This window comes from Pseudorca crassidens, chromosome Y (genome assembly GCF_039906515.1).
Source record: "Pseudorca crassidens isolate mPseCra1 chromosome Y, mPseCra1.hap1, whole genome shotgun sequence".
Classification (NCBI taxonomy): Eukaryota; Metazoa; Chordata; class Mammalia; order Artiodactyla; family Delphinidae; genus Pseudorca; species Pseudorca crassidens.
The window spans coordinates 1,244,350-1,271,602 of record NC_090318.1 but is presented as its reverse complement, the minus strand read 5'-3'; the positions used below and the strand labels follow the sequence as shown (position 1 = coordinate 1,271,602).

The 27,253-nt window shown below is 55.4% G+C and overlaps 2 protein-coding genes and 1 long non-coding RNA gene across 10 annotated transcripts in view; 1 reads left to right on the top strand and 2 right to left on the bottom strand.

The window, feature by feature from the left end:
• LOC137217849 (interleukin-3 receptor subunit alpha-like) overlaps positions 1–7,061 on the bottom strand; it is a 33,231-nt gene extending 26,170 nt beyond the window's left edge. The window contains exons 1-3 of the mRNA XM_067724832.1: positions 6,977–7,061; positions 5,426–5,473; positions 2,422–2,513 (exon numbers count right to left, since the gene is read on the bottom strand). The gene's annotated coding sequence lies outside the window, so the exon portion shown is untranslated. The remainder of the gene's footprint in view (positions 1–2,421; positions 2,514–5,425; positions 5,474–6,976) is intronic.
• A 72-nt stretch (positions 7,062–7,133) lies between these two features.
• On the top strand, positions 7,134–19,186 carry LOC137217853 (uncharacterized). Of its 2 annotated transcripts, XR_010940298.1 has the most exons (5): positions 7,134–7,214; positions 13,990–14,138; positions 14,758–14,905; positions 18,266–18,404; positions 18,623–19,186. It is a non-coding gene; the product is annotated as an uncharacterized lncRNA (long non-coding RNA). The 2 variants fall into 2 exon arrangements; XR_010940299.1 differs by lacking the exons at positions 18,266–18,404; positions 18,623–19,186 and adding an exon at positions 15,095–15,238.
• Positions 12,629–27,253, bottom strand: part of LOC137217850 (granulocyte-macrophage colony-stimulating factor receptor subunit alpha-like) — a 30,213-nt gene continuing 15,588 nt past the window's right edge. The window contains exons 10-16 of one of the 7 annotated variants that reach the window (XR_010940296.1): positions 25,398–25,494; positions 23,529–23,610; positions 22,698–22,803; positions 22,221–22,306; positions 20,522–20,693; positions 13,449–13,472; positions 12,629–12,785 (exon numbers count right to left, since the gene is read on the bottom strand). Coding sequence is in view for 5 of the 7 variants with exons in the window: in XM_067724835.1 (XP_067580936.1) it covers positions 22,705–22,803; positions 23,529–23,610; positions 25,398–25,494 (278 nt within the window). In the remaining 2 variants the exon portion in view is untranslated. The other 6 variants (XR_010940297.1, XM_067724835.1, XM_067724836.1 and 3 more) reach the window with 6 other exon arrangements.

Genomic DNA, 27,253 nt, shown 5'->3' with positions numbered 1-27,253 from the left:
GAGGAGAGCCTCCCGTGCGTGAGCACGTGTGTGTGCATGTGTGCACGTGTGTGCATGTGTGCGTATGTGTGTGTGCACGTGTGTATGCACCCGTGTATACCACATGCCTGTGTGCATGTGTATGCATGTGTCTGCACATATTACTTGTGTTTATGTGTCTGTGCACTGTGTGTGCACATGTGTGCACGTGTGTATCTGTGTGCATATCTCTGCATCTTGTATATGTATCTGTGTGCGCTGCATGTCTCTATATGCATATGCACGCATGTGTGTGCACACATTACATGTGTTTGTGTGTCTCTGTGTGTGCTGTGTATGCATGCATGTGTCTCTGTGTGTGTGCACACATTACACAGGTCTTTGTGTGTCTGTGTGTGCATGTATGTCTGTGTGCATGCATGTGTGCATGTGTGTATCTGTGTGTATTGCGCACACACATTACACAGGTCTGTGTGTGCATGTGTACATGCATTCCTGCGTGTATGCAGGTCTGCACATATGTGTCTGTGTGTGTGCGTGTGTGTGTGCGTGTGTGCGTGCGTGCGTGTGTGTGTGCGTGTGTGCGTGCGTGTGTGTGTGCGTGCGTGTGTGTGTGTGTGTGTGTGTGTGTGTGTGTGTGTGTGTCAGCCTCTCTAAAAAGCTCCCGCCCTGGGGTTTGAGCTCACCCTTGGCTCCAGCCCCATCCCGGAACCCAGAAATCACCTTCCACGCAGCACCAGGAAACACTGGGCTCACAGAACAGTTGAAGGAAGTTTAGTTAAAAGCATGAAGTACAACGCAGTTTCCTGAAAAGACCGAGTTACGGTCACTAAATCCCGTGCTGTCTCATCATTCCTGCCAGAGCTTTTCCCCAGGTCCCCATGAAGCCCCCCTCTGCAGGCCGGCTCTCCTAGACCCTCCCCCGGGGGTCCACCTTCTGCACCTTCCGGGCCCCAGCGGCAGGGTCTCCCGACGGACCCCACCCATCCCCCCCCCCACCTGAGTCACTCATGCAAATGCCCTTGGCGCCTGGAGGCCGACCTGGGGCTGCCACCCAAGCAGAGCCTTGGACCCTCATCTGCCTCGGGGGGCCACACCCTCAGCAGGGCCTCAGGCTCTCTGTGCCAGTCAGGGTCGCCCAAAGACCTGACCGCCACTCCCCGCCATCCCACCTGGAGCGTCTTGGCTGGGATTGGGGGGGGCCCAGGACGCACCCTACCTCCTTCAGGGCCTGTCCAGCAGCCCCATCATGAGACCCAACCCGGACTCCATCCATCTGGGGTCTCACCTGCTCCCCCATCCAGGTCTGGGGCTCCCACAAGATTCCCCAGGACTGACCTGGTCCCCCAAAAGTGCCAACTTTCACACAGATTTGACACCAGAAGCCGACACCCAGGGTCCTTCTTGCCAAACTGGGTGGAGGGAAGCCCGAGAGACCCCTTCCCAGGACAAGGCAACGGGTCAGATCCGGAACTGCCCATCACGGGGAGGTGTCCCGGGACAGACGCCAAACCATCTATCTGTGGTACAGGGATGAGGGTGAGGAGGGCCAGGCGTCGGGCACAAAGCTTCAGGGGAGGTGCCTCCCAGCCGGGCCTCACGATCCAGAGGAGTAAACGCCGCGCTCACAAAAGGCCCAGACGTGGATCCACGGGGAGAAGAACATTGGATGAGCACGGCCTCGGGCTCCTCTTTGATCGATGAAGACGGGCCCCCGTGGGCGTCGAGGCAGGGGTGGGTGTCTGTTCCTGGCGTCTGCTCAGGTGAGCCGAGCCCCACAGGTACACACGGCTCCAGACCCGCGACACTGAGCCCACCCACAGGCATCTCTCCTTGCTCGGAGAAGCTCACGTCCTTTAAACACCCACATTGCATGAGGGTCATCGACGTATCCTGCTGCCCCCAGATCGCAAAGAGAAGAGGCGTCCCTGGGCAGAGTCAAGCCCCCAGAGGCGGGGGATGGGGCCAGGCTCAGCAGGACCGGGGCGAGGGAAGGGGCCTTGGGGCTCTGCACCCCGGCAGCTCGCCTGCCTGCGTCTGGGGGCAAGTGTGAGCCTGCAGGAGTCGGGGGCACTGTGATTAGGGGGAAGCCTCTCGTCCGGGGAGAGCCACTCCGAACCGTTCATCCATTCGGCCAACGCACAGGACCCGGCGCAAGACACAGAGGTGGTCAAGACCCCCGGGCACCCAGCCTAGTACAGGGTGGCACCGCGGTCGGATCCCGTAACCGGGGTCCGTGACACACTCGGCATCCTTGGGCATAAAGGCTTTGAATCCGTTGTGTGTTGCCCCGGATGACACATCTCAGCGGCCACGAGCCACGTTCAAGTCCTGGGGGTCCCGCCCCCGCCCCCGGGGCTGGCGGTCAGTACTGAGTCTCCAGGGACAGCAGTCGAGGCCGCTGCCTGCCTCCCGCCCCCAAGCCCGGCCCCGGGGTCTTACCTGGGATGCAGGCACCCTCTCCTGGTGCTGGTCTAGCTGGCCTGGGGGTGGGCCCCAAGCTCTCCTGGCTTCTCGGCTGTGCTGCAGGCAGCCTCCCGAAAGAGAAAGAACCTTGTTTCTTCTCTCATCAGTGTTTTTATAGCCTCCGGGGTCAGCCCCACCCCTAAAAACTAAGCCCCAGTGAGCCGGGGAGGCGGGGAGAATGCGTTGAGGGTGTGACCAGGTCCAGGAGCGCTCTGCACCCCTCAGCTCAGAATTACGGTCTGGGGTCAGGAACAGGACTGCAGCTCTGTGCTCTCCTGGAAGGAACACCCTTGCTTTCAAAGTCTGCTTTTCCCGTTCTCACTTCTGTTTGCAGGTTCCTCTTTGTCACAATCCTAGTGGCTTCCCGCCATTCACCCGGCTTGGGCAGTTTCCCGGAGCCGTGTCCTGGGTAAAGCCGGTCAGCGTGAATGGCCGGGGCCCTGGCCCCTTCCTTCGAGGTCCCATTGGAATGACCGCTCGTGCCCAAGGGGACAGGGAGGTGACCCCGGGCCCCCGACGCGCTGGCTGCACGGGACTCACGCAGCTCTCAGCCTGGCCCCTACCAACGTGCTCCCAGGTGACCTTCCCTCACCCGGGCCCTCCTGGGCATCCCTTGCCTTCGCCCTACACCTGTCATCTGCCTGTCGCCGCTCCCAAGCTCCAGCCCCACGTGTCCGTCCCTCCACCCTCTCCCTTGAGGCAGGTCCTCTTGTCTCCTCCAGTGTTTCCTGTCTACTCCACAGCCCCAGTGCACATCCACCTGGACTCGCAGAGCCCGGTTTATTCAGAAACAGGGCTGTCACAGGTGTAGTGGATTAAGGTAACACAGACTCCACCTGGAACCGGCTGGTCCCTATGTCCCATGGGACTGCTGTCCTTATGAGAAGGTGGCCCCCGGGAGACAGGGACACAGGGAGGACACAGCCACACAAGGACAGAGGTGGGAGCCGCCTGGCGCCCCCGGAAGCTGGAAGAGCCGGGAAGGACCCTCCCCTGGAGCCTCTGGAGGGAGCGCAGCCCCGGGGCACGTTGAGCTCGGACGTCTGGTCCTCGGGGCTGGGGGAGGGTGCAGGCCTGTGGATTTAAGCCGAGCAGCCTGGGGTCCTTTGTGACGGCCGCCCACTTCCCGCAGAGCACGAGTCTCGGTGGCTGACCAGCGCCTCTGACAGACAAAAGCCACGTCTCCCCAAGGGAAGGACCAGACGCCCATCCCCTCATCCCTGTTCAGGGCTGGTGAGCATCTTGCTAAGACCTGAGGCGACTGTGAAAGGCACGCTAGGCAGTGCCCACTCTTGGTGGACACCTCATGTCTGCCCAGGGTCCCTCTTCGTCTGGGACTGAAGCACAGCGATGCCGGGGCAGGGGGTGTCTAGGCAGATGCAGTGCGGGGCAGGGGTGGGCACAGATGACAAAGCTGAGGAATGACAGTCCAGAGTGGACTTCACCCACGGGGCTGAGCCCAGGCTGGACCCCTTTCCTGGCAGTGCGCCCCCAGATGCTGAGGGGTGACGTTCAGATGTGGGTTCTGACTCCTGGGTCTGGGACGGATGCCCCACGACCCTTCTTTCTTTTCTTTCTCTTTCTCTCCCTCTCTCCCTCCCTCCTCTCCTTCCTGCCCTTTTAGTTTTCCCCGAAAAGCCCAAAACCCCAGTAGAAAAGGAAGACACAACAGAAAAGCACCGCAGGGCCTCCAGGCCACAGGACAGGTGCTCATTAGCTCAGCAGATCCAAAAAAGCTGAGCCCTGACTGTCCGTGGGGATACTCAGCCCCAAGGCAGCCCAAACGTGCGGGCACGGCACAGACCCCGGGAACCTTGCCAACCGGAGGCCCTGGGCGTGCGTACGTGGGGTGACAAGAGGACAAACAGGGGCCACTGGTGTCAAGTCTGTTCCATGAAGGCCACACCCCCAAATCCCCCCGCAGCCCCGCCGGTGTCGCTATAACCCCGGGGAAGACTTGAGGTTTAGTGTTTGGGGGGGGGGTCTCCGGATGGGGGGTGGGACCAGGTGAGGCAGAGGATGGTGGCGCTACCCAGAGGAGGCGACAGAGGCCCAGGGGCGCATGCGTGCTGAGCCGTCTCCCTCCATGGGACCACAGACCCCTCGGCCGCCCACTCCGGGGCCCCCGGCTCCGTCCCATCAGCGGTTTAGTGCCGTCAGACAAGCAATGACTAATTTCAGAAAAGCCCCCACACACCCGGGGGCTGGCGGCGTGGGGAGTGTGCGTTGTGTGCCTGGAATCCAGCCCTCCATGTGGGGAAGGAGCTACGGGGAACAGAAATGGGGAACCGGGAAAGGGGGTGGGCAAGGCCAGGGCACGGAGCAGCTGGGCCGGGAGAGACCAGAATAGCAGCCCGTCCAGCCAGCGCCTAGCACCTGCCACGCGACCCGGGGGCATGGCCGGCTCGGCGAGGAGGGCGGGGTCGGCAGCACCTCCGCCCCAGGAAACCCGCGGCCCCCTGGACGGCAGACGACAGCCCAAGGCCGCATGCCCGTTGGGAGACCGGCCGCCGGGGGGCTCCTAGGGACCTGCTGAGGGGCGGGACGCCCCCCCGCGGGATGCAGTGGATCAGTTCCCGGGGGGCTGCTTCCCTGTGGCCATGGTCACCGCCCAGCAACACAGCCCCTAAACCCCCTTCCCACGCGGCCTCCGGCTGGGCCCGCGTACCCAGAACGCAGGCCACGGCACAGAGCTTCGACCGGCCCGTGGACATAAAAGTGATGGGCTCCCACCCTTATCATCCAGGCGCCCGGGCTTCCCATCCTCCCAACAACGTTTATGAGACAGGGTTTGGCCATGAGATGACGCTTTTTGGCTACATGTCCTTCAAACACCACAGTAAAATGCTAACAATACTAGTGACTGTGATTCTATGATGAAATAGTTGCAGGACCACCTTAAATCAAAGTAGGCTCAGATATTTAAGAGAATATATGTACACAGTGCTATATATAGGATGGATAACCAACAAGGACCTACCGTGTAGCACAGGGAACTCTATTCAATATCTTGTAATAGGAAACGAATCTGGAAAAGAATATATATGTGTAACTGAATCACTTTGCTGCACACCTGAAACTAACACAACACTGGTAATCAACTATACTCCAATATAAAATAAAAAGTTTAAAAGTAAATAATAGGGACTTCCCTGGTGGCGCAGTGGTTGAGAATCCGCCTGCCAATGCAGGGGACATGGGTTCGAGCCCTGGTCCAGGAAGATCCCACATGCCGTGGAGCAACTAAGCCCGTGTGCCACAACTGCTGAGCCTGCGCACTAGAGCCCTTGAGCCACAACTACTGAAGCCCACACGCCTAGAGCCCGAGCTCTGCGACAAGAGAAGCCACCGCAATGAGAAGCCCGCGTACCGCAAAGAAGAGCAGCCCCCACTCGCCGCAACTAGAGAAAGCCCGCGCACAGCAATGAAGACCCAACGCAGCCAAAAATAAATAAATTAATTTTTTTAAAGTAAATAACAACTAAATAAAAGACTACATGTATATAGTATATTATAATCATACAGGTGCATTAATGTATGACTTACATGGTGTACATTAATTAATGTTTGCATCAATGTTACATAGCGTTCATGTCTATTAATTAACCTTGGTGTATAAGTGCATTCGTATACATTAAATATTAAATATGTGTTTATTTATTTAAGGGAAAACGTTCCGTCTGTCTGTCTGTCGCTACAGACACACGCGTGTTTCCGGCGGGGTTCAGCCCGTCTCCCTGGGGCCTGCGTCTCACACACCCTGTTGGGTCCAGCGGGTCCATCCTGAGGGCAGAACCTGACCTTCCTGGGGCCACCATATCCAGCCCCTGGGGGGCCCCAGACCCACTTCAAATCTATTCTGGTTTAGACGCCAACACCCACTCCTGCTCTGAAGCGTTTCAGGAACCTCTCTCTCACGGGGAGACTTGTATCTAGTCTTCCGTCCGGAAAAACGTGCAGAGAGAAATTCTTGTCTCCAGGGAGTCCCCCCTCCCCCCTCCCCCTCCCCTCCCCCTCCCCTCCCCTCCCCCTCCCCCCCCACCCCGCGCTCTGCCTCTAAACCGGAAGTCCCTCGATTTTGCACGACCTTCGGGGAAGCCAGGGCGGGGAGTGGCGGGGGGAGCGGCGGGTGTGTCTCAGGCAGGAGGCTCCAAACCGCAGCTCACGACCTGGGGTCACCCCACCCCGCCCCCCTGAGCTGCGCCGCACCTCCCTCGCTGGCCGAGGCCGAGCTCTGCAAAGCTGCAAACGGGCGTGGTGGGGTGCACGTCGGGACCTGCAGTCCTGCCGGTCTGAGAGCCCAGGGCAAGAGCGAGAAGTGAACATCACAGGCTGAGGGGACTTCCCTGGCCGTCCAGTGGCTAAGACTCCGCGCTCTCCATGCAGGGGGCCCGGGTTCGATCCCTGTTCAAGGAACTAAGATCCCACACGCGTGCCGCAACTAAGACCCGACGCAGCCAAATAAATAAATAAATATTTTCTTAAAAAAGAAAGAAAAATAAAGAAATTCGCAGGCTGAGGCACAGGGTACCCCGTGCGCTCTGAGGTCCCCAGAGACCCTCCAGGGCCACTTCCCGGCACAAGGCTGGGCCGTGCCCTCGGGGTCAGGCCAGGCTGGTCTCCGGGATTCTCCCGAGGGGAGGGGCTGCTCTCATGACCTTTCCCAACAAAAGCACTTCCGCCGTGGTGGCGGAGCGTCTTCCTGGAGGAGGGGACACGCCTTGCTGTAAGATTCCTGGCCTGGCGCTCCGGGCACGGACACGGCGCGGGTGAGCTGTACCCTCTGCGTTCTCGGGGAACCTGCAGACCTGTCCTCCCAGCTGCTGCTTCTGGGGGCCCCGGCACTTAGGGACCACCAGCGCCCTGTCCGCTGGGGGTGGTAATCTTTGCTGCACTTTTTAATAACTCTCCAAGTTCACATCCCTTAGAGCCTCAGAACGGGACCTTAGTAGGAAACAGGGCCTTTGCAGATGGGATAAAGTCAAAGATCTGAGCTGAGGTCCTCCTGGAGGAGGGTGGCCCTACATCCAATGACAGGGTCCTTCTAAGACACAGAAGGCGAGAGACCCAGACACAGAGGAGGAGCCCCGTGAAGACAGAGGCAGAGACGGGAGGGACGCGGCCACGAGCCCAGGGACGCCTGGAGCCCCCAGGAGCTGGAAGAGGCGGGAAGGACCCTCCCCTGGAGCCTCTGGAGGGAGCGCGGCCCTGGGACACCTTGACCTCAGGCTTCTGGTCTCCAGGACTGGGGGGACGATGGATGCCTGTGGTTTTAGGCCCTCAGTGTGTGGTTGTTAGAGCCGCCCTGGACTCTGCTGTAAGAAATAACACTCTTTTTCTCTCACCGTGCACCCCTATCCCCTCCCTCTGGCCTCCTGAAACCTGCCCGGGTCCCTGGCCCCATGCCAGGGAAGCTTACCCTTCCCATAGGGTGCCTGTCCCACCGGTGCACAGGTCCGCTCTGGAACCTGCCGGTGGCCAGCCCAGGCTTGGGCTGACTTGCCAGGTTCTGATTTTTATTGTAAACCCATCCGTGTACATAAGAGTGTGCCGGGGCCAAGCCCATCCGTAGCCGGAGCTGATGCTCCCACGAGAAGCCCGTCTTTCCAGGTCCAGGTTGTCTCAGGTGGCGTCGTGGCCAGAGGCTCTCTGGGGTGATGACACAGGGTATCTCGGGGTCACGGGTTCCTCGGCCACAGCGATAGCGAGTGTTTCCTCCACTTAGACCTCATCTTTTCTATTTTCTCTGAAGCACCGCACGTCTTTTGAAAGAGACGCCTTCTTAGCTCTGGCCCAACCCCAAACATGGAAGTTTCTAAATGAAATCTTCCTTATCAGTGGCCGCAGCCTTTCGTGAAACGCCCGTTTCTTTGTAGTGTTGTCTTCGGTTGGGCTCAGGGCGTCCCAGGAAATCGGAGCGGGCGTCTCCCTCTGTGTCTGGGGCGCGACTCTGCTGTTTGCTTCCCTGGCCAACAGCCTGAGCGAGCCCCGCCTGGGAGATGGGTCTCTTCTGCGTGTGGACGGAACCCAGCCTGGATGTTTAATGTGGGGTTGTAGAGACACGCCACCGAAGAGAACTGTCCTCAGCTGGGCGTTTTCCATCCTCGTCCTGTCTGTACTCCCTTTGTCCTTCTTCCCCCCGTGGCTGGAAGATGGGCAGGGAGATAGGTGTCTTTGTTGTTCATATCGAGTTTTGGGGATGCCCCATGTTGGCCACCTTGGGGGGAAGTTTGTGATTATTTTCCTCAATGCCTTCGCTCATTCTTTCTTTTTTTTTTTTAATAAATTTATTTATTTATTTTTGTCTGCGTTGGGTCTTCGTTGCTGCGAGTGGGCTTTCTCTAGTTGCAGCGAGCGGGGGCTACTCTTCGTTGTGGTGTGCGGGCTTCTCACTGCGGTGGCTTCTCTTGTTGAGGAGCACGGGCTCTAGGCGCACGGGCTCTAGGCGCACGGGCTTCAGTAGTTGTGGCTCACGGGCTCTAGGCTCCGCCACATGTGGGATCTTCCCGGACCAGGGCTCGAACCCGTGTCCCCTTCATTGGCAGGCAGATTCTTAACCACTGCGCCACCAGGGAAGTCCTGTCACTTTTTAATTTTGCTAAAAATACACCACGAATATCTTTCCTTAGGCGCAGAAATGAATCTACGTCTCCTTACAATTTCTGCACAGCCCACACCATTGCATTCATACAAATCCGTGAATAAACATCCAGGCGATTTTTCGTTTTCTTTACTTATCATAAACGGTTTTCCCTGAAAGGGAGAGAGGTCACACCCGGACAGGGGAGGGTCAGGGCGGAGCACAGATGCCAGCTTCGAAGTCTGCACGTGGTAGTGTGACAGCAAGGATGGGGCCGTCTGTCCTAAGTCGGAGGCTGTCTGTCTGCCCCCCAAGAGGCGGCGAAAACCCATTCCTCCACCTGGGTTGCAGGCATCTCGGAGATGAAGATGCCCGTGATGTGTTCGTTCTTTTCTTTCTTAAAAACGGCTTTACTGACGTTTAACTCGCGAGCTGCAGAATTCATGCTAAGCGCACAGTTTGACGGCATTCAGCACATTCCCAGTGTTGTGCAACCATCACCTCTGTCTGGTGCCAAAGCCACTATCATCCCCCCAGACGGAGGCCCTGGGGGCCCTACACATTCCCAAGTCCCCCAGGACTCCCCAAGTCTCTCCAGGTGTCCCCCAGGGCTGCATGCTATAGGAGAACCCCAAGACGCTCCATCAGTGATTCTGGTCCTTGTGTATGCAATGGTCCACAGACGTCCGCAGCGGACATGGGATGCCCCCACCTTCCTCCACACGCCCGCAGCCCCTTGGCTGGGTGGTCTCCTAGGGATGCCCGTGCCCCAGGCACTCCAGGTGGTCACCTGGCATTCAACACATGCTGCACAGGCGTGGCGAGCCAGCCGGCAAAGGGGACAGAGCCTGCATCTGCAGCCAGGGCTGATGCCACCGCCCTGAGTCGACCCCTCGGGCCAGACACCACCCCCCTCGGGGCCTGGGAAGCTGAGAAACTGGGGCCGGGAAATGGGCGGGTTGCTCACCGCTGCCCCCGTGTGGTGGCTGTGACCATAGCCAGCCTCCATCGCCCGTGCCTGGACGGTCACCCAGCAGGTGGTTCCGAATTGTGACACCAGGGACAGCCCCTAACCGGTACTGAGCTCACAGTCGCTTTGCCCGGCGGCGTCCTCAGGACCCGTCTTCCAGACACGCGTGTGCTCTCTGCAGAGACCCCTGGCTTTGCCTCTTTCTTGAAAGCCTCTTCTTTTTAATCAATAAACTAATTTATTCATTTTTTATTGGCGTATAATTGCCTTACCATGGTGTGTTAGTTTCTGCTGTACAATGAAGTGATTCAGCTCTATGTGTACCTGTATCCCCTCCCTCTTGGACCTTCCTTCCATCCCCCTCCCCCATCCCGCCCACCTAGGTCATCACAGAGCACCGGAGCTGAGCTCCCTGTGCTATAACGCAGGTTCCCACTAGCTATCTGTTACCCACGGTAGCGTATTTATGTCAATCCTAATCTCTTTTTAAAGTTTATTCTTTGGAGCACAAAATAATGACTGCCTTTTGCGGGAAGCGTAAAGCCCACAGCACACGGGAAAGTCAAACTCCCCCCGACCCGGCCATCAGGAGAGAACCAGTGTGGACATTGGGCCACGGATGGGGCTCAGGCAGCAGACGGGCCATCCCTTTAGCAGCCGCCCCCTGCCCTCATTCCCCTCCCTCCGCCCTAAGCAACCTCAAATCTGCTTTTTGAATCTGGGTTTCTGGCCATTCTGCGTGCACGGGGTGACAGGCGTGGGCCCTTTTGTGTGTGGCCTCCGTCATGCTGTTCTCGAGGTTTTTTGGGGGGTGAGGGTGGGGGGCGGGTGTTGCCTTTTACAGAGGAATTTCAGGCCCATGCTGGACAAAACCGCTGCCCTCACCACCAGCCCGATCAGGACCACAAGGAAGTTCTTCTCTGGGAAACCTGATGGGACAGAGGTGCAGAGGGTCAGGAGTGACCGGGTGGTCAGGTTTGCACACATCGGCTACCAACCCGGTATCAGACTGCGGGGCGGGGGAAGCAGGGCTGAGCAGAGGAGAAGAGAACTTCCAGACACAGGGGCCTGAGGAACGTGGGAATCTTGGCAGTGAAGAATCGATTCTTCTGCGATCCTGTCCCACCCCACCCCACCCCTTTTCACTGTCCCCATATTTCTCACCCTGCTGCTCACAAGACAGGACCCACCAATTACATTTCCACGAGGGCACAGCTAATACCACACAATGCCTTCCTTCTCAATGGATATTAACTTTCAATACTGCACTACATAACCAAAGGAATGAATGTGTAATTGTGAAATGTCAAGGATGAGAGAAAGGTGTGTGTGTGTGTGTGTGTGTGTGTGTGTTGTTTTCGTTTTAATTGCAAATGAGGCTTTTCTGGGGGAACTCTGACTTGACTCGTGTAGCCTGGACCCCTTCTGCAAGCCATGAACCCACTGCCTATGGGGAAGGAGGCTCAGACATGGATTTGGTAGCTCCTCTCTGGGGAAGGGGTGGGGCAGCCCTTCTTTTAGGCATTCAGCAGGTGCATACTTAGAGCTCATGCCCTGTTGGCTGCTAATGAATCCCGAGGGAGCCCTGGAGGGAGGGACTGGGTGGATCCCGACCTTGTGGGTTTTCTGCTGGTCCTACAGGGCAGGCATGAGGCTGCATGAGGTGCCCTGTGGGTCTGCCAACCTTGAGCTTACGGGGCCAACCCTTGGCATTTCCTGCCAGGAACCAAGCCAGCCGTGCTGACAGATGGCAGCTGTCAGATTTTCAGGCAACTCACTTTGTGATACCCCTCCCGGCCCCCTGAAGGAGGGAGGCACTCTGGAGGTCAGAGCCCCCTCATGTGGGGAGAGAAGTGGGGACACCCTGGCTGACCCCACGAGGGTGACATCCCTGGGGTGGGGGGTGACGGGCAGCCAGAGCCTCAGAGACCTCCCAGTGAGACCGAGGCAGGAGTGACCCACAGCAGCGTGTGTTCCTGTGGTTGCAGCTGGGTGGGGCCCTCCCCATAGGGTTACCCCAGAAACATGGGAGGGCGCGTAGGGCCGCAGGACAGGCTGCAGGTTGTGTGTTTAATCAGAGAGCTTGCGGGACCCACCCTTGGGCCCCTCTGCTGGGAGGGGCCCTGCAGTTGGCTCAGTGGACCCCCGTAAAGATGTGTCCCCATCCTATACCCTGGGAACCGGGACCTTATTTGGAAAGAGAGTCTCTGCAGATGTGATGCAGTGAAGGGTGTGATGAGGTCCTCCTGGAGGAGGGTGGCCCTATATCTGATGACAGGGTCCTTCTAAGAGACAGAAGATTCCTTCCTACTAACCAACCTCTGTACTGTTACTATTCTATAGGAGAATGGTTTCCAGGAACACATAATCTTTTAACAGTTCAATTATTAATGTGCAAGTTTTTAATTTATAGAACAAACATTAAAATTGCACTTACAGTTACCTCCTCGCAAAATGGAGATTCAATGAGATAATGCATATACCTGACTGTTTTGTAAGCTCTTAATGAAGGTGAAACTATTTGAAATAAAAGAGAAACTGACCCCCCCCCCAAAAAAGAAGGAGGGTCAAGCAGCAGGATTCAGAGGAAGGGCCCCTGCTTCCCTCCCCCCTGGCCAGGCATCGGTGGCCTCGGGTGTTCCCGGGAGACTCACCGAAGTGCTGCGTGGAGCTCCATTCACTCCAGATTTTATAGGACACGCGCTTCACACGCATGCGGGCGGTGTGCTCTCCCATCACGGCAGAATCGGGCATTCGCTACTCATTTTTATCACCTCCTCTTTGGAAAACCTTTAAAAGAAAAGAGGATCTTGTGATGGACTTTGGTGACAAACGCCAGGCTGGGAACAGGGCGAAGGCAGAGCGTGTGCACATCGCAGGAGAGCATCCTGACACCGGGCGGACACCTGGGACCCGCTTCCTCGGTCCATATTCCCCTCCCTCCCCGCAATGGCAGGGCCCTAAGGGGCTTTGCCGTCTTGCACCTGGGTCTCACAGCTGTCCGTCTGTGCCCACATCTCGGGCAGGGTCCCCATGCCCTTGGGAAGTGAGGTTGGGGTTATTCTGATTCTTTCTACACAGAGGACAGATCCTTCACTTCATCACATCTGCAAAGGCCCTGCTTCCAAATGAAGTCCCATTCTGTGGTTCTGGGTGGACATGACTTTTAGGGGGGCGCTTTCAGGTCGCTACACTGTGTACTGAGAAGGTGTCAGTAGCTCCATTGGGAAGAAGGACGTTGCTCTCTCCTCGGGGCGGGTGACAACAGGCTCCTTGAGCTGAGTCAGAGGCATTTGGGAAATCACAGCTTCACCATCGGAGACAAAGCCCGGTGACCCCTAAAGGGGCTCAGTGGGACCCGGGGCTGAGCTGTGCTGGCTGCCCGCTGAGGGCTCAACTTTGAGCATCTAAAACCCAAGCAGGGAGGCTGCAGAGAAAGGAAGGGGTACTTACGGGGTCTCGCTTAGAGAGGCTGCCCTGTAGACAGAACAAAGGAAAGATGGTAAGTGGCTCTCTTCTCAGCCTTGTCTGCAAATGTGGGAACCCCCTCGGAACCCCAGGATGGGTATGAAATTATTTTAAGCAGAAGATATTTGGGATTCAACAGATGCAGGAAAAATAAGGCTTCTCGGAGTTTCTCTTATCAGACTGAAAGCAAAAACTTCTGGGAGTGAAGCATGCCATAAATTCCCTCTGGGACACTTCACTCCCAGGAAAGGGTTGAAACCATCATAAATTCTGTCTCCAGGGAAGTTTTATGGCCTTGAAGACAGTACCACTGTACTGGCATAAACAAACATTCTCACAGACTTTCTTATGCACCATTTGTTCTCCTAGAAATCCATCTGTCTTTCCTAAAGATACCCATCTGTAGGAAATTCCCTGGCGGGCCAGTGCGCTTTCCCTGCTGTGGACCCGGGTTTGAAAGCAAGCCATTTTTTTTTTTTCCCATTGAAGCCTCTTCTCCCTTCTTTCCTGTCCCCTATTCATTTAGGAGGAAAAGTTCCTAAGTTCAGCTATTTCAAAGTGAGTTCTTTTGTGCACTCCGTACGGATAGGAATCAACGTTGCCTTTTGTGACGGGGCCCCTGCTCTGAGGGGACGTGCTTTCCGAAGAAAGCAAATGTGGATGAAAACCCTAAAGGTAAGAGCTAAAAGTACACACCCCTCAGAATAAAAAAAAAAGCGGAATCTTTACAACTTTGGGCGAGGCAAACCAGTTTGCTAGGTACTACAATGTCTTTTGTCTTTCAAGGACAAAAGAAAACAAGATAAGTGAACGTCTTCAAAAAGGAATGAGCAGGGCTTCCCTGGTGGCGCAGTGGTTGAGAGTCCGCCTGCTGATGCAGGGGACACGGGTTCGTGCCCCAGTCCGGGAAGATCCCACATGCCGCGGAGCGGCTGGGCTCGTGAGCCGTGGCCGCTGAGCCTGCGCGTCCGGAGCCTGTGCTCCGCAACGGGAGAGGCCGCAGCAGTGAGAGGCCTGCGTACCGCAAAAAAAAAAAAAAAACAACCCCCCCCCAAAAAAAACCAAAGATAAAGTTGCTAATTTCCTGACACTTTCAGACCAGAGGAGGATTTTAGAACCTAGAGCCACTAGCCAGATGAAGGAGATGGGTGTTTTCTTCCTGGATGTTTGGACATTTTAGACCGGTGCCCCCCCGGGGCCTTGAGGAAACATTTCTGGACTGTGGGACAGCATTTAACGTGACGACCCCAGCGAGGCCTCATGTGTAATTCACTGTATGTCTATTCGTCGTCAGTGACAAGATAAGAAAACAAAACCTCTTTGGGGGGTCACAGGAACTCTTGTCAAACCTGCACCTTCATCAGAGAGCTTGAACGACGTTCGTTACGGGGTACCATCTGCTACAGGTTTTAGACGCACTTGATGAACACGCTGAATGTATGGTAAGATGATTTTGCGGGGTAGGGGATGTTTAGGGTGTTATGAAAATTTAACTTCGCCCACAGGTATGATATAGGATTCAAAAAGGCTCTTGTTATAAATTAAACCAGCAAAGTTGTAACCAAATTCCCAGGGAGGGAAGAGCCCATAAGATGGTATCACTGAGCTGAGAAATCATTCTTTCTTTTCAGCTAAAAGCTACTGACAGGGACTTCCCTGGCGGTGCAGTGGTTAGGACTCTGTGCTTCCACTGCAGGGGGTGCAGTTTCCATCCCTGGTCGGGGAACTAAGATCCTGCAAGCCATGCGGTGCAGCCTCCATAAATAAATAAATAAAGGTCCTTTTTGGAATCACGCAGACGTTTTGATATCTAAGGGTAGGCATTCTATCAAAGCTCATATATATATAGAAACAAGCAGCGGGAAGGTTACGAAAAAGATCATAACGAGAGCTGCTAGGGATGCTGACGACCCAGCACCCTCAAGCGCTGTTTGTGGGGATCTAAAATAGTGCAGCTGCCTTGGAGAACAGTCTGCCATTAACCTGCTCGAGCTGCCATAGCAAATACCATTAGTCGAGGGGTTTAAACCACAGACGCTTATTTCCCACAGTTCTGGGGCTGAATGTCTAAGATCAGGGCACTGGCATGGCTGGGTTTCTGGAGAAAACCTTCTTCTTGTCCTTCGGACAGCCACCTTCTCACTGGGACCTCACGTGATGGAGAGAGGGGCTCTGGTGCATCTTCTTCTCTTTTAAGGACACTAATCTCATCATGGGGGCCCCACCCTCATGACCTCATCTAACCCTAATTAATCACCTCCCAAAAGCCTCACCTCCTAACACCATCCCATGGGGGGTCAGAGCTTCAGCATATAAATGTTGGGGAGCACACAGCAAAAAGCAGGCAGTTCTTAGACCTTATAAAGCCAGACATACAGTTCCTATGCGGCTCGGGAATTTCACTCTCAGGTATTTACCCCAAATAAAGGAAGAATCCCTTCCACAGAAAGACTTGTACCCAAATGTCATACAGCGGCTTGATTTTTTTGTCACCCCAAACTGGGAATGACCAAAGCGCCCATCAATGGGAAAATGCACCTAGCAACTGTGATACAGACGTGCGCTGGGTTGGAGTGAGATTCATCTATGAAAAGCACCGAGCTCCCCGTATACTCAAGGGCGTGGACCAATCTCAAAACACGCTGAGCTAAAAGAAAGCCAGACCACAGGATTCATACCGTGGGCTTCCCTCTCTAGGAAACTCGGGAGATGGTGCATCTCATCTACAGGGGCTGGGGTGTCCCCTGGCTGAGGGAGGGACAGGGAATCCAGAGGCAAGCATTCCACATCGTGCTTGTGACACGGGTTTGTCCACTTGCTAAACCGCACGAGGCTGCACGAAGGATGTTCAAATCATCCCTTCGTCCGGCAGATTTTCCAGAAGACCTTAGAGTTGTTAGCTAGGAGATGTTGAATTAGGAGAGATGTGACTGCCCCCTCCTCACTCACCACACCCCTCCCGGGATTAGAGAAGGAGATCCCAGCCCTGGTAGATGTTTGTGCTGCCCTCAGCAATGGGGTCCCCGGCTGCCCTGAACTTTTAGGACCGCACAGGGTGATGCGGGGCGGGAAAGACCCGGTGCGCAGTGTCACCACGCAGAGTACTAACCCCACGGGCTGGCTGGTCCCAGGGACCCTGAGGGCTGCATCGCCCTGAAAGCTCAGGGATGGAACACCTTGAGGGCACCCTGGGGAGAGACAGGCCCTGCCCCTGCAGGATGGCCTGTGGGTCAGTGAGTGAGTCAACGAGTCCACGTCCCGTTTCCCCCTCTGACCTGGACGCCCACGATGGACCGGGGTCCCTGGCGTGGACCCCAGAGGCAGCAGGCTTCACCCACGGCCGGGGTCTGTCCCCTGTGTCTCAATGAGAGGGGCGGCCTCCCCGGGACCCTCAGGTCCTGCAGGTCAGCCACTGCCTGCTGGGGACTCCACTGAGAAAGACAGAGACAGAGAGACGCCGCCGGCCGGAAATAGTGCAAGTTGGCGGTGACTCAGTTTGTACTGCGGTCTGTCCGCAAATGACATTTCCTGAACTGTCACTACTCTGTGTTCCTTCCGTGTTTCATCACCTAAAACAGAGAGTCTGCCGAGACACGGTTTTCCTTCCAGAGACCCCGATACGCTTTGCAGATATTCGCCTTTTATTTCCCTGCTTTTCCCCTAGCCTCTCCCCCCTGGCCCTTTAATATTATTATCATCCTCGTTACTAACGGACAAGTTTTTCAGCAGGTTTCGGTTTTCGGAGACGCTCAGCAGAAGGCACGGAGTTCCCATGGACCCCTCTCCCACCCTCTCCCAGGTTCCCCTGTTACCCTCCTATTATGGAATATCCTGCGTTGGGTGGTGCATCTGTTACCATGGATACGTTGATACTGATAACATTGTTCTTAGCCGGGATGTCGTGTAGCCACACAGAACCGGTTCCCTGTCGGAACCAGGGCTTCCAAAGCCCCAGAACCCACTTTTCTATTTCTTTTTTTTCGCATATGAAACAGAGAAGTGGCAGCTGCCACGGGGAGAGGATTGGGCTCCAGACTCTACCCTCATCCCGCTTTCCTTGCCCTCCTTCCGCACCCCCAACCCATCTATGAATTGCTTTTTGTGTTTCAGCAAGAAGTGGGGCCCTTTACTAATGAACTCAGCCGTGTTCCTTCCTTAGGGGGTTTACAACCATCCGGTGTTTTGTGGTTTGTGAGCAGTGACTGTGCTGGTGACAGAGGAGGGTCCGTTCGTCTGATCTGGGTGGCCGGGCTGGACTTGAAGATTTGAGCTGGCGGGGTGGGGAAGGGGCTTCTGGGTTTGCTCCCTGAGTCCAGGTGGGTGGTCACGGGTCCCTGGTCCTGGACACCCTCCCCCCATGTGAGATGCCCCGGCAGGTCTTGTCTTGTAGGGCTGGACCCCTGTGTCCCTGTGGGGGGGTGAGGCCTGGTCCCGGAGACTACTGGGCCCCTCCTCCTGTGGGTGGGTTCCCGCAGCACCCCAGCTTCTCCATCCCAGGGAGGCCTCAGCCCCCAGAGCACTGGGGTCCCCGGTGCAGCCCTGAGGAGGAATCAGTGTGCTGGGGTGAGGCAGGAAAGTGCATCCTCAGGGCTCTAAGAAAGTCAGGAAAATCCTGGCTTTATTCCGGGCTCTTCCCTCCCCACCCCATACTAGCCCCTCCAGACCCAGTACAGACAAAAGTCTCAGCACAAGCCCCTCCCCTTCCACCCTCCCCTCCCCAAGCCTCAGGGCTCTGTTCAGGGACTTTGTGGGCCGCCCTGTGGAGGGAGGAAGCAAGCACTGTCTTCAATCCCATTTCACAGATGCGGCCCAGAGAGGGCAAGCAGGCTGCCCAAAGTCACACAGCCTTGACGGCATATCCCCTGTGCGCACTTGGGGACTGTTGCCTGGAGTTCCGAGTTGGCACTCAGCGAAACAAAGAAAGCATTGCTCTCTGAGCAGGTACGGCAAACACCCAAAGACCCTGCAGGGCGGGTCACTCAGTGGGCGGGTCACCCAGTCACTCAGTGCCTGTGGGGATGTGCAGAGGGGTCCCCAGAACGGGGTGGAGGTCATTTATGACACTGGGGGATCCACGTAGCGCGATGCCGTCGTGAGCAGATTCTCAGCCTCACACTGTTGGGGAAACATAATTAACCCCAAGCCTCCTGCGAACCCAGGAAACCTCCCCACAATGACTGGAGGGGAAGAACACAGTTTTATCACTGAAGGAGCCCAAAACCAGGAAGGGACGCCCATCACAGGCTGAGACCTGGCAGGGACCGGAAAAGTCCCACCTTCTCGCACAGCCCGGAGGGGACGACCAACCCCAGCCTCCTTGTCGGGATAAACAGTCACTCTTTCCTGAAGCAACAGGTCTTGACTGCCCCGCGGGCCGCGCAGCGTTTGCCCTAAACCCCCTGGCTTATAGGGGCCCATCTACGGTAACCAGCTGCCTCTCTCCGGAGAAAGAAAACACACGTCTCCCAGCTTTAGCGCCAGTAGGTACGTGTGCAACTTGGAGCGAGGTCGCCCTTGCCCTGATGTCACTGAAGAGAGAGTTTAAGTTATCTTTCTTGGCCTCCCACCTTCTGAGATGACCCACACTCTGTCTGTGGTGTGTGTTTCTCTCTAAATAAAGAAAAACAAATATCATATAATATCACTTCCATGTTGAATTTAGAAAAATGGTACAGATGAACTTATTTGCAAAGTAAACACAGAGTCACGAGATGTAGAGAACAAACGTATGGTTACCAAGGGGGGGTGGGGGTGGGTGGGATGAACTGGGTGATTGGGACGGACATCTGTACACACTACTATGTATAAAATAGGTAACTAAGGAGAACCTGCTGTATAGCACAGGGAACTCCCCTCAGTGCTCTGCGGTGACCCGAATGGGAAGGAAATCCAAAAAGGAGGGGATAGGGGTATATGTATAACTGATACACTTAGCTGTACAGCAGAAACTCACACAACAATGTAAAGCAACTCTACTCCAGTAAAAATTAATTTTAAAAATAAATAAAATTATTTTCCTTAATTTTAATTTGTGTCTGTCCTTACAAATCTCATTTACCTGACCTTCACCTCAGAGAGGGCATGCACTGGGGTTACCGGCCAAAAGCGGCCTGTGTTTGGAGGGCCTGTGAGCTAAGAATAAATTGTTACATTTTTAAAGGTTGTTAAAAAAAAAGGAGAGAGAGAGACCAGATCTGGTTGACAGATGCGCGTGGCCTGCGGAGCCTGGAATGTCTGGTTTTCACAGGAGCGAACGTTTGCGGACGCTTGGGGAAAGTGGATGGAGGTAGGGCTGTGGGTGCAGGTTGGGGGCACTTTGGGGCAGGGCTGGGGGTTAGGGGTGCACACAGTCGGGAAGGAGCCTCTTTAGAGGGGCGTGTGGGCAGAACTGTGTTCCTTCCAAAGCGGTAAGTCCACCTCTGGACGCCCCAGAACCTCAGAAAGTGACTTAATTTGGAAACAGGGACTCTGCAGAGGTGATGGAGGGAAGGGTCTGAGATGAGGTCCTCCTGGAGGAGGGTGGCCCTACATCCAGTGACAGGGTCCTTCTAAGACACAGAAGAGGAGGGACGCAGACACAGAGAAGCCACGTGCAGACAGGGGCAGAGACGGGAGGGAGGCGGCCACAAGCCCAGGGACGCCTGGAGCCCCCAGAAGCTGGAAGAGGCAGGAAGCACCCTCCCCTGGAGCCCCTGCAGGGAGCGCGGCCCTGGGACACCTTGACCTCAGACGTCTGGTCCCCAGGATGGGGGAGGACGGATGCCTGTGGTGTTTAGCCCCCCGGTCTGCGTCATTTGCTGCTGCCGCCCCAGGACACCGTCCATGCTTCCCCCCAACCCCGGCCCTCCCGCCTGTACATCCAGACCCAGATTCTCCTCCAAAGGTCCCCATTTCCCCCCACCCAGCCATCACTGCCCCTGCTCCCTGGTCCCCGGCAGTGTGGAGACCCCTCGCCCTGCCCGGAATCCCCTCTCCGGCCTCCACGAGAGCCAGCACTGGCTCAGCTTTAGTTTTTCCCGGGAGAACCCTTTCCCCCCAGCACGGGGCTGAGAGCTCACCCTCAACTACGAGGTGCTTCCGAGTCCTCTGCCCCCGGATCACGTCACTCACACGCCGTCCACGTCCTTCCCTGCTGTCCAATGGTCGGCTGCCTCAGCAGGAGGAGAGCTCCGTTGGGGCGGGACTTTTCTTCTGTCTCCGCCTTCCAGGGCCCCTTGGTACCCCGTGATCCTAGGACAGAGCCCGGGGCGTGAATCTGTGCCCGGTCAGTCTCTGCTGACCCAGTGCCTCAACTCTCTATATAAGGAGGCAACTTAGGCAACTACACAGCTGCCCCGAGGGGGCTCCCCAGGAAGCACATGCTCACCCTTTGCCCTCCCACGGGGAGAGGATGCCGGGGAGACGGCTGGTGTCACTGGGACCAATCCCACCACCCCAGCTGTGCCAGCCTCACACATCCTGTTGGGCAATGCTGTGGCCTGAAAGTTCCTGAAAGTCTGCCTCTGCAGCCGCTGACCCCTCGTGTGAGCACAGGGGCACCATTGTGCAAACCACACAGTCACCGGGAGGGTCCAGGCCGGGCCTCCCGGGTGGCAGAGACGGGAGCGTCGGGGAGATGATGGGCTGGGACGTTGCAGCCGATCACCACTGGGGCCACAGAGGATACGGGGGCATTAGGTCCTGAGTGCCTGGGGCATCAGTCCAAGAACTCGTTTTTTTCCATTAGAATGACCTTAGTTTCTTTTTTAATTTTTATTTTATATGGGATTCTAGTTGATTTACAATGTTGTGTTGGTTTCAGGTGTACGACAAAGTGATTCAGTTAAATATATATATATTTTTTCAGATTATTTTCCACTCCAAGTTATTACAAGATATTGAATATTGTTCCCTGTGTTACAAAGTAAATCGTTGTCGCTTATCGATTTTATGTATAGTAGTTTGTATCTCTTAATCCCAAACTCCTAATTTATCCCCTCCCCCACTTCCTTTGTCCTTTGGTAATCATCACTTCGGCATCTAAAAAATAAATGAATTTATATACAAAGCAGAAAAAGACTCGCAGACATAAATAACTCATTTCTCTTGAGATGTGACATCCGTGCAGTAAGATGCTCAGCTGCTCTGCCTTTCATGCGGGTGTGTGCGGTCTGCTGGGCCATCTTCCAACGCCTACAACCGGCTCCCCAAGACTCCAGACCTCACTCCCTTCAGACCCCCGGGTGGGAGCCCCGGGCAGCCCGGACTTCGGAACGACTGGCTATAAATCAGGGCTTCCCATGACCCGCCTCCTCAGGCTTGATAATTTGCTAAAACTGCTCACGGGACTCAGGCAAAGACGGGAATTGAAAACAAAGACTTTGCTGGCTTACGATAAAGCATGTAACTCAGCTGGTTTTGACTTAGGATCCAAGTCAGGTGGGAGGGATGCACAGGGCAGGTATGGGGAGGGGGCACAGAGCCCAGTGGGCCAGGTGCGAACTCGGAGGAGTGAGGGCGGCTCTGAGCTCGCCCATCACAGCCGCTCAACCAAGCTTCCCTCCTTGGGCTCCGTGGGGTGGACAGAAAAATGTCCCCAAAGAGGTCCACATCCTAATGCCTGGACCCTATAAAAATGTTGCCTTCTGACAGAAGGGACTTTACAGGTGTGATTAAGTCCCGGATGTCGATCTCGAGATGGGGACATGGTCCTGGATTACCAGGTGGGTGTGACATCACCCACAAGCATCCCTGTAAGAAGCAGGCAGGAGGGCTTACAAGCTATAATGAGTAGGCGTCCGCTGTGTCGACTCGGCAATCGTGGTCCTGTTACAGCAGCCACTGGAAAGTCATTCCTTTCTGAACTGCAGCCAGTAGAGAAAGAAGGAGGATGTCAATTTTCTGCCAGTGGAGGCGGGCGGCGGCACAGACCCTCATCCCAGCCCCAGCGGCCAGCAGCAGCTCCGACCCCTCCCTGTGAGGAAGGGGTGGTGTTTCCCCGGAGCGGCTGGAAGGCGCATTACGTGGTCAGGGTCCACGGGCCTCGAAACATCCCTCCAACTACAAAGCATCTTTGCAAAATCACATTAGTTTTCAGAGTAAAAAACCAAAACAAAACAGAACAGAAAGGTAGAAAAATGCTCAAAACAATTTAAAAAAGCTACATTCACAACAATTAAGCAAAACATTGAAAAAACATTAAAAGAAATTGTAAAAAAACCAACGACTTCCAGAAAGTGCCGGGGATGCAGACACCTGGAGCTCACGCATTCGCTGGGGCTTCTGTGACTTCTTCCACGGCTAAGACCTCTTCCTTGTCACCTTTTCCCGCGTCATGTGCAAATTTCTCCCAGAGGATCTGCTGGGGAGAAGGATGGGGGTGTCAGGAGCCCCGCGAGCAGTGGCCATGGGGGGTTTAGCTAGAAATCCGAGACGGCTCTCTGCGTCAGATCTTGTAGCTGGCAGATGAGCTTGTGGGAGGGACATCTGAGCCTAGGGTACCACATATGCTAGGGCCACCCGGAGCTCAGGGGTAGCGGGACGTGTCTCATGCTGGCCCCCTAGGGTGGGCGGGCCCCTGGAGGTCCCAGGGACCCGGAGAGGGTGTGGGTCGGTGCTCCTGAGAGGAGAGCTGCCCAGTTCAAGAATGCAGGTGAGCAAGCTGACAGCTGGGGGATGTGATGCCAGACAGCGGAGTAGGCAGACGTAGCGCCCGCCGTACGGAGAGGCAGATGTGATGGGTGCACCCAAGGGGGGTGTCGCGTAGGGGGCGTCTCCCTTGTCCCTTGTCCTTTTTCATCCTCTCTGGGAGCTGTCTGCTCCCGGAGATCTGGTCTGACCCCTTTCACTCTGTCTCTACCTCTCTCTTTCTCCCTCCCCGTCTTCCTTCTCTCCTTCTCCCCGCACCCCATTTCCCCAGACACAGCTCGCAGGTAAAACCCCAGTCCCTGACCGCTGCAGAAGGCCAGGGAGCAGGACACGGGATGGCAGCCACACCCTGTGGACCCCTTTGGGTGGACACAGTTGAGATTCTGGGGTCATTGTCCCCTCTCCTCCATCCTGGCTTGCCCCCCACCCCATATGTACCTGGTGGTCGATTTGATGGCTATCGCTCAATTTATCTTTGATCCGTGGAATTGGCGGGAATAATCTGTTCATCCCTAGGAACCTGGTGAGACAAGAAACGTGTGAAAAAAAGACCTAGACGCCCACTTTCCTTCTTGCACCCAAAGGGGACGTGTTGTCATGTCACGTGCAAACACGCCATGCAGGCTCATTTCTTCAGAACAATTTCCTTTAAGAATCACAGAAGGACCAACTCCAGGCTTAGACCATGGAGAAAATGAAAGACTCTGTGAGGGTCTTTCTGGAACCTTCACTCACTCCCTTGGACACAGGGATGGGAGTGAGGGGCATGTCCAGTCTCCGGCAGCTTGGAGGAGTCTGGGGTCTCTTGTGTTTAAAGACCAGGAGGCTTGTCCAACCTTGAAGCCCACGGTTCCAGATTGGGCCACCTTTGTCATGCCTTTTCAATGTTATCTCTTAACCAGCATATTCCGTGGTCCCGCAGCACCCCAGTCCGCTGCATGTTCACAGGGGCGTTTTCTTTCTCACCACACGAATGGTACCTCCAGTCCTGTGACATCATCAGGAGAGCTTGTGCTGAGTTGAAAGATAGTCTCCAAAGATATATTCACCTCCTGACCCCTGAAACCTGGGGGCGGGAGTTTATGTGGAAACGAGGTCTTTGCAGATGTGATGAAGTGAAGGGTCTGAGATGAGGTCCCCCTGGATGAGGGTGGCCCTACATCCAATGACGGGGTCCTTCTAAGACACAGAAGAGGAGAGACACAGACACAGAGGAGAGACCCCAGGAAGACAGAGGCAGAGACGGGAGTGAGGCGACCACGAGCCCAGGGACGCCTGGAGCCCCCAGAAGCTGGAAGAGGCGGGAAGGACCCTCCCCTGGAGCCTCTGGAGTGAACGTGACCCTGAGACACCTTGACCTCAGAGGTGTGCTCTCCAGGATGGGGGAGGATGGATGCCTGTGGCTTTAAGCCTCTGGCTTGTGGTCACTGGTTCCAGCAGCTACAGGAAACTCACACATCTTTTCTTTAAGATAAGTCTTCTGTGTAAGGCACGAGATCTGTCCCTGTCACCACAGCCAGTGGCCGGGGTGCCCAAACGCCTCTTTGCTCCCAGGTCCAGTGTCCCTCACAGTCGCTTTCACAGGGCAGACCAGTGTCTCGCCTGGTCCCGGGGGACATTAGCACAGGACGCCCGACCAGGACAGGGGCATCAGGACAGGGGCCGCAGGCGGACGCCCACGGCATCCCCACATCCTGCAGGAGGGTCTCCAGGCACAAAATCTCTCCATGCTTTGCAGAGGGCGCCACGCCGCACGCGTGCAGGTTTAGTCTGCATGTTCATTGCAAAGCATTTGCCCGGTGGCCACAGACCCTGTGTGATGCCCGGGTCGCACAACAGGAAAGATGACTGCGGAGGTGCCCGTGGGCAGGCTGACTGCAGTGGTCTGGGGGCCGGGGCTGAATGACTTGTGCTGGGGGAAATGAAAATCAGAGGAGGAGAGACCTTCTGGGAACTCCAGAAGCTCCAAGGGGCTGAGGGCAGGCAGAGCTCTGAGCACAGCAGGGCTGTGAGGGGCGCCCGGCAGGAGTCTGGGGGCAGGAAAGACCCTTGTTGGTCTCCTGCCACTGACGGACGCAGCCTCAGAGCTCTTTCTCTCCTGTGTGTTTTTCCATCTCTCCAACTTCCTTCCCTTTTTCCAGACAAGTTTTCCTCCAGAAAACCCACACGCCAATTGGCTGCTAGGACTGCCTGGGATGTTTGCAGGCTGCCCTCTCTTTTTTGCCAGCGATTGGGGCTGCCTTTGGAATAAACACCGGCCCCCTCCGCTGACCACGGGGATGCCCACCTAGGACGACCTGAGGTTACCTTTTGAAAAGGCAGCTGATGGTCAGGCCACAGACGAAGGTCCCCAGGACCACCAGCAGGTAGACGTGCACCAGGCTGGATTCTGGTTCCGCAGAGCCTGGGGAGAGAGAGGGGAACACGCCAAGTACGCCGGGGGCCGGGGCATGAGCGATCGCCACCCAGCCAGCTTATGTCCTCACTAGCTCACGGAGGAGGAAACATGCCCAGAGCAGGACGGACGTCTAAGGAAAGGACCCAGTCCTGCAACTTCCACAAAAAGATATTCGTGAGACAACACGACCCCGGGATCACGTCCAAAACGCATAAAGCGATTTTAAGACACAGCAACCCAAAGACCGAGAATTCAATTTAGAAACGGACCAAAAAAGGATGAATACACATTTCCAGGCATACGGTTTTAAACAAAATGGCGTCCCATCTCTTCTTAAGCTCTAATTTCGCGTGCCATTTAGGATAAGTGCTCTTTACAGCACATTATTTTTCTAATAAGGCACATTTTGTCAGTGAGTATTTAACAAGCCAATGAGAAATCCCAATTCTACCAGGATCCTCATAACCTGATGGAGGGGCCGCCATTGTGAGATTTTTCAGTAGGAACAGATAAAATGTGACCTATTACACAAAGCTGTCGTTGTTTATTTTAAGCGATACGTTAATTGTCAAAAGTGCGTATTCCGGAGGGGAAATGAAACCAGAAAAAGCCACACGGATGTCAGCCAAGTCTGTTTAGAACTCTGTTCCGGGAAAAGTCTATTCTTTTTGTCTATTCTTATTTTTTTGGTGGTGGGGGCATATTTTAAACCCATTTGTAAAGTGGGTTGTCAGTGTTTTTGTTCTTGGCGTCTCAGAATACTTTATATGCTCTGGAGGCTTGGCCCTTATCAAATGATTTGAAATATTTCCTCCCTTTTCATGGGTTGTCTTTTCACTGTCTTGAGCGTGTCCTTTGATGCACAAGAGTTTTCATTTTTGATGAAGTCCGCTTTACCAATTTGTTTCTTTCATCATTCCTGCTTTTGGTGTCACGGCTAAGAACCCGCTGACAAGTGCAACATGGCAAATCAATTCCTTACGGTACTCAGCTGTCGCTTCCAGCTTATGAAATATCGCTGAATCCTTATTTCATTTCATAAATTCGACACCGGCAGGTATCAAAGGCATTGATCTTGGATCAGAAAAAAACAACCACAAAAAAAAACGTATGCATACTGTGCTTGCTAAAACACTGAAGGTGTTTGAGACTGGATGGAAGGGAAGGTAGGCTCTTAAGTATCAGATTGGCTTTAGGGCCAAACCATTATATTCCTGCCAGCTGACCAAAGTTAGAAGGAGGAAGGTAGTAAAATCTGTCAGGCTAGGGCTTCCCTGGTGGCGCAGTAGTTGGAGTCCGCCTGCCGAGGCAGGGGACGCGGGTTCGTGCCCCGGTCCGGGAAGATCCCACATGCCGCGGAGCGGCTGGGCCCGTGAGCCATGGCCACTGAGCCTGCGCGTCCGGAGCCTGTGCTCCACAACGGGAGGGGCCCCAACAGTAAGAGGCCCGCGTACCGCAAAAAAAACCCAAAAAACCAAAATCTGTCAGGTTAGCCCTCCCCCGATTAGAAAGAAACAGAGCCAGTTTGGATGTGAGCTGTATCCCGATCAGAGGTGGACCGTGAGGGCTGTTTGGTGTGACCAGGAGGGATGGGTCATTTCCTGGTGGGGCGGAGGCTTAGGAAGGCTCTTAGTTATTCTTAAAGGGTCCCTCTCACGAGCCCTTGCTGTTGCCAGGGGAACAGTGTTGCGGGGGCCGGTGGACAGGAACCCCTCCCAGAATGGCTCAGAGATGAATTCAGGATGCCAGGATCTGTCTGGTGATG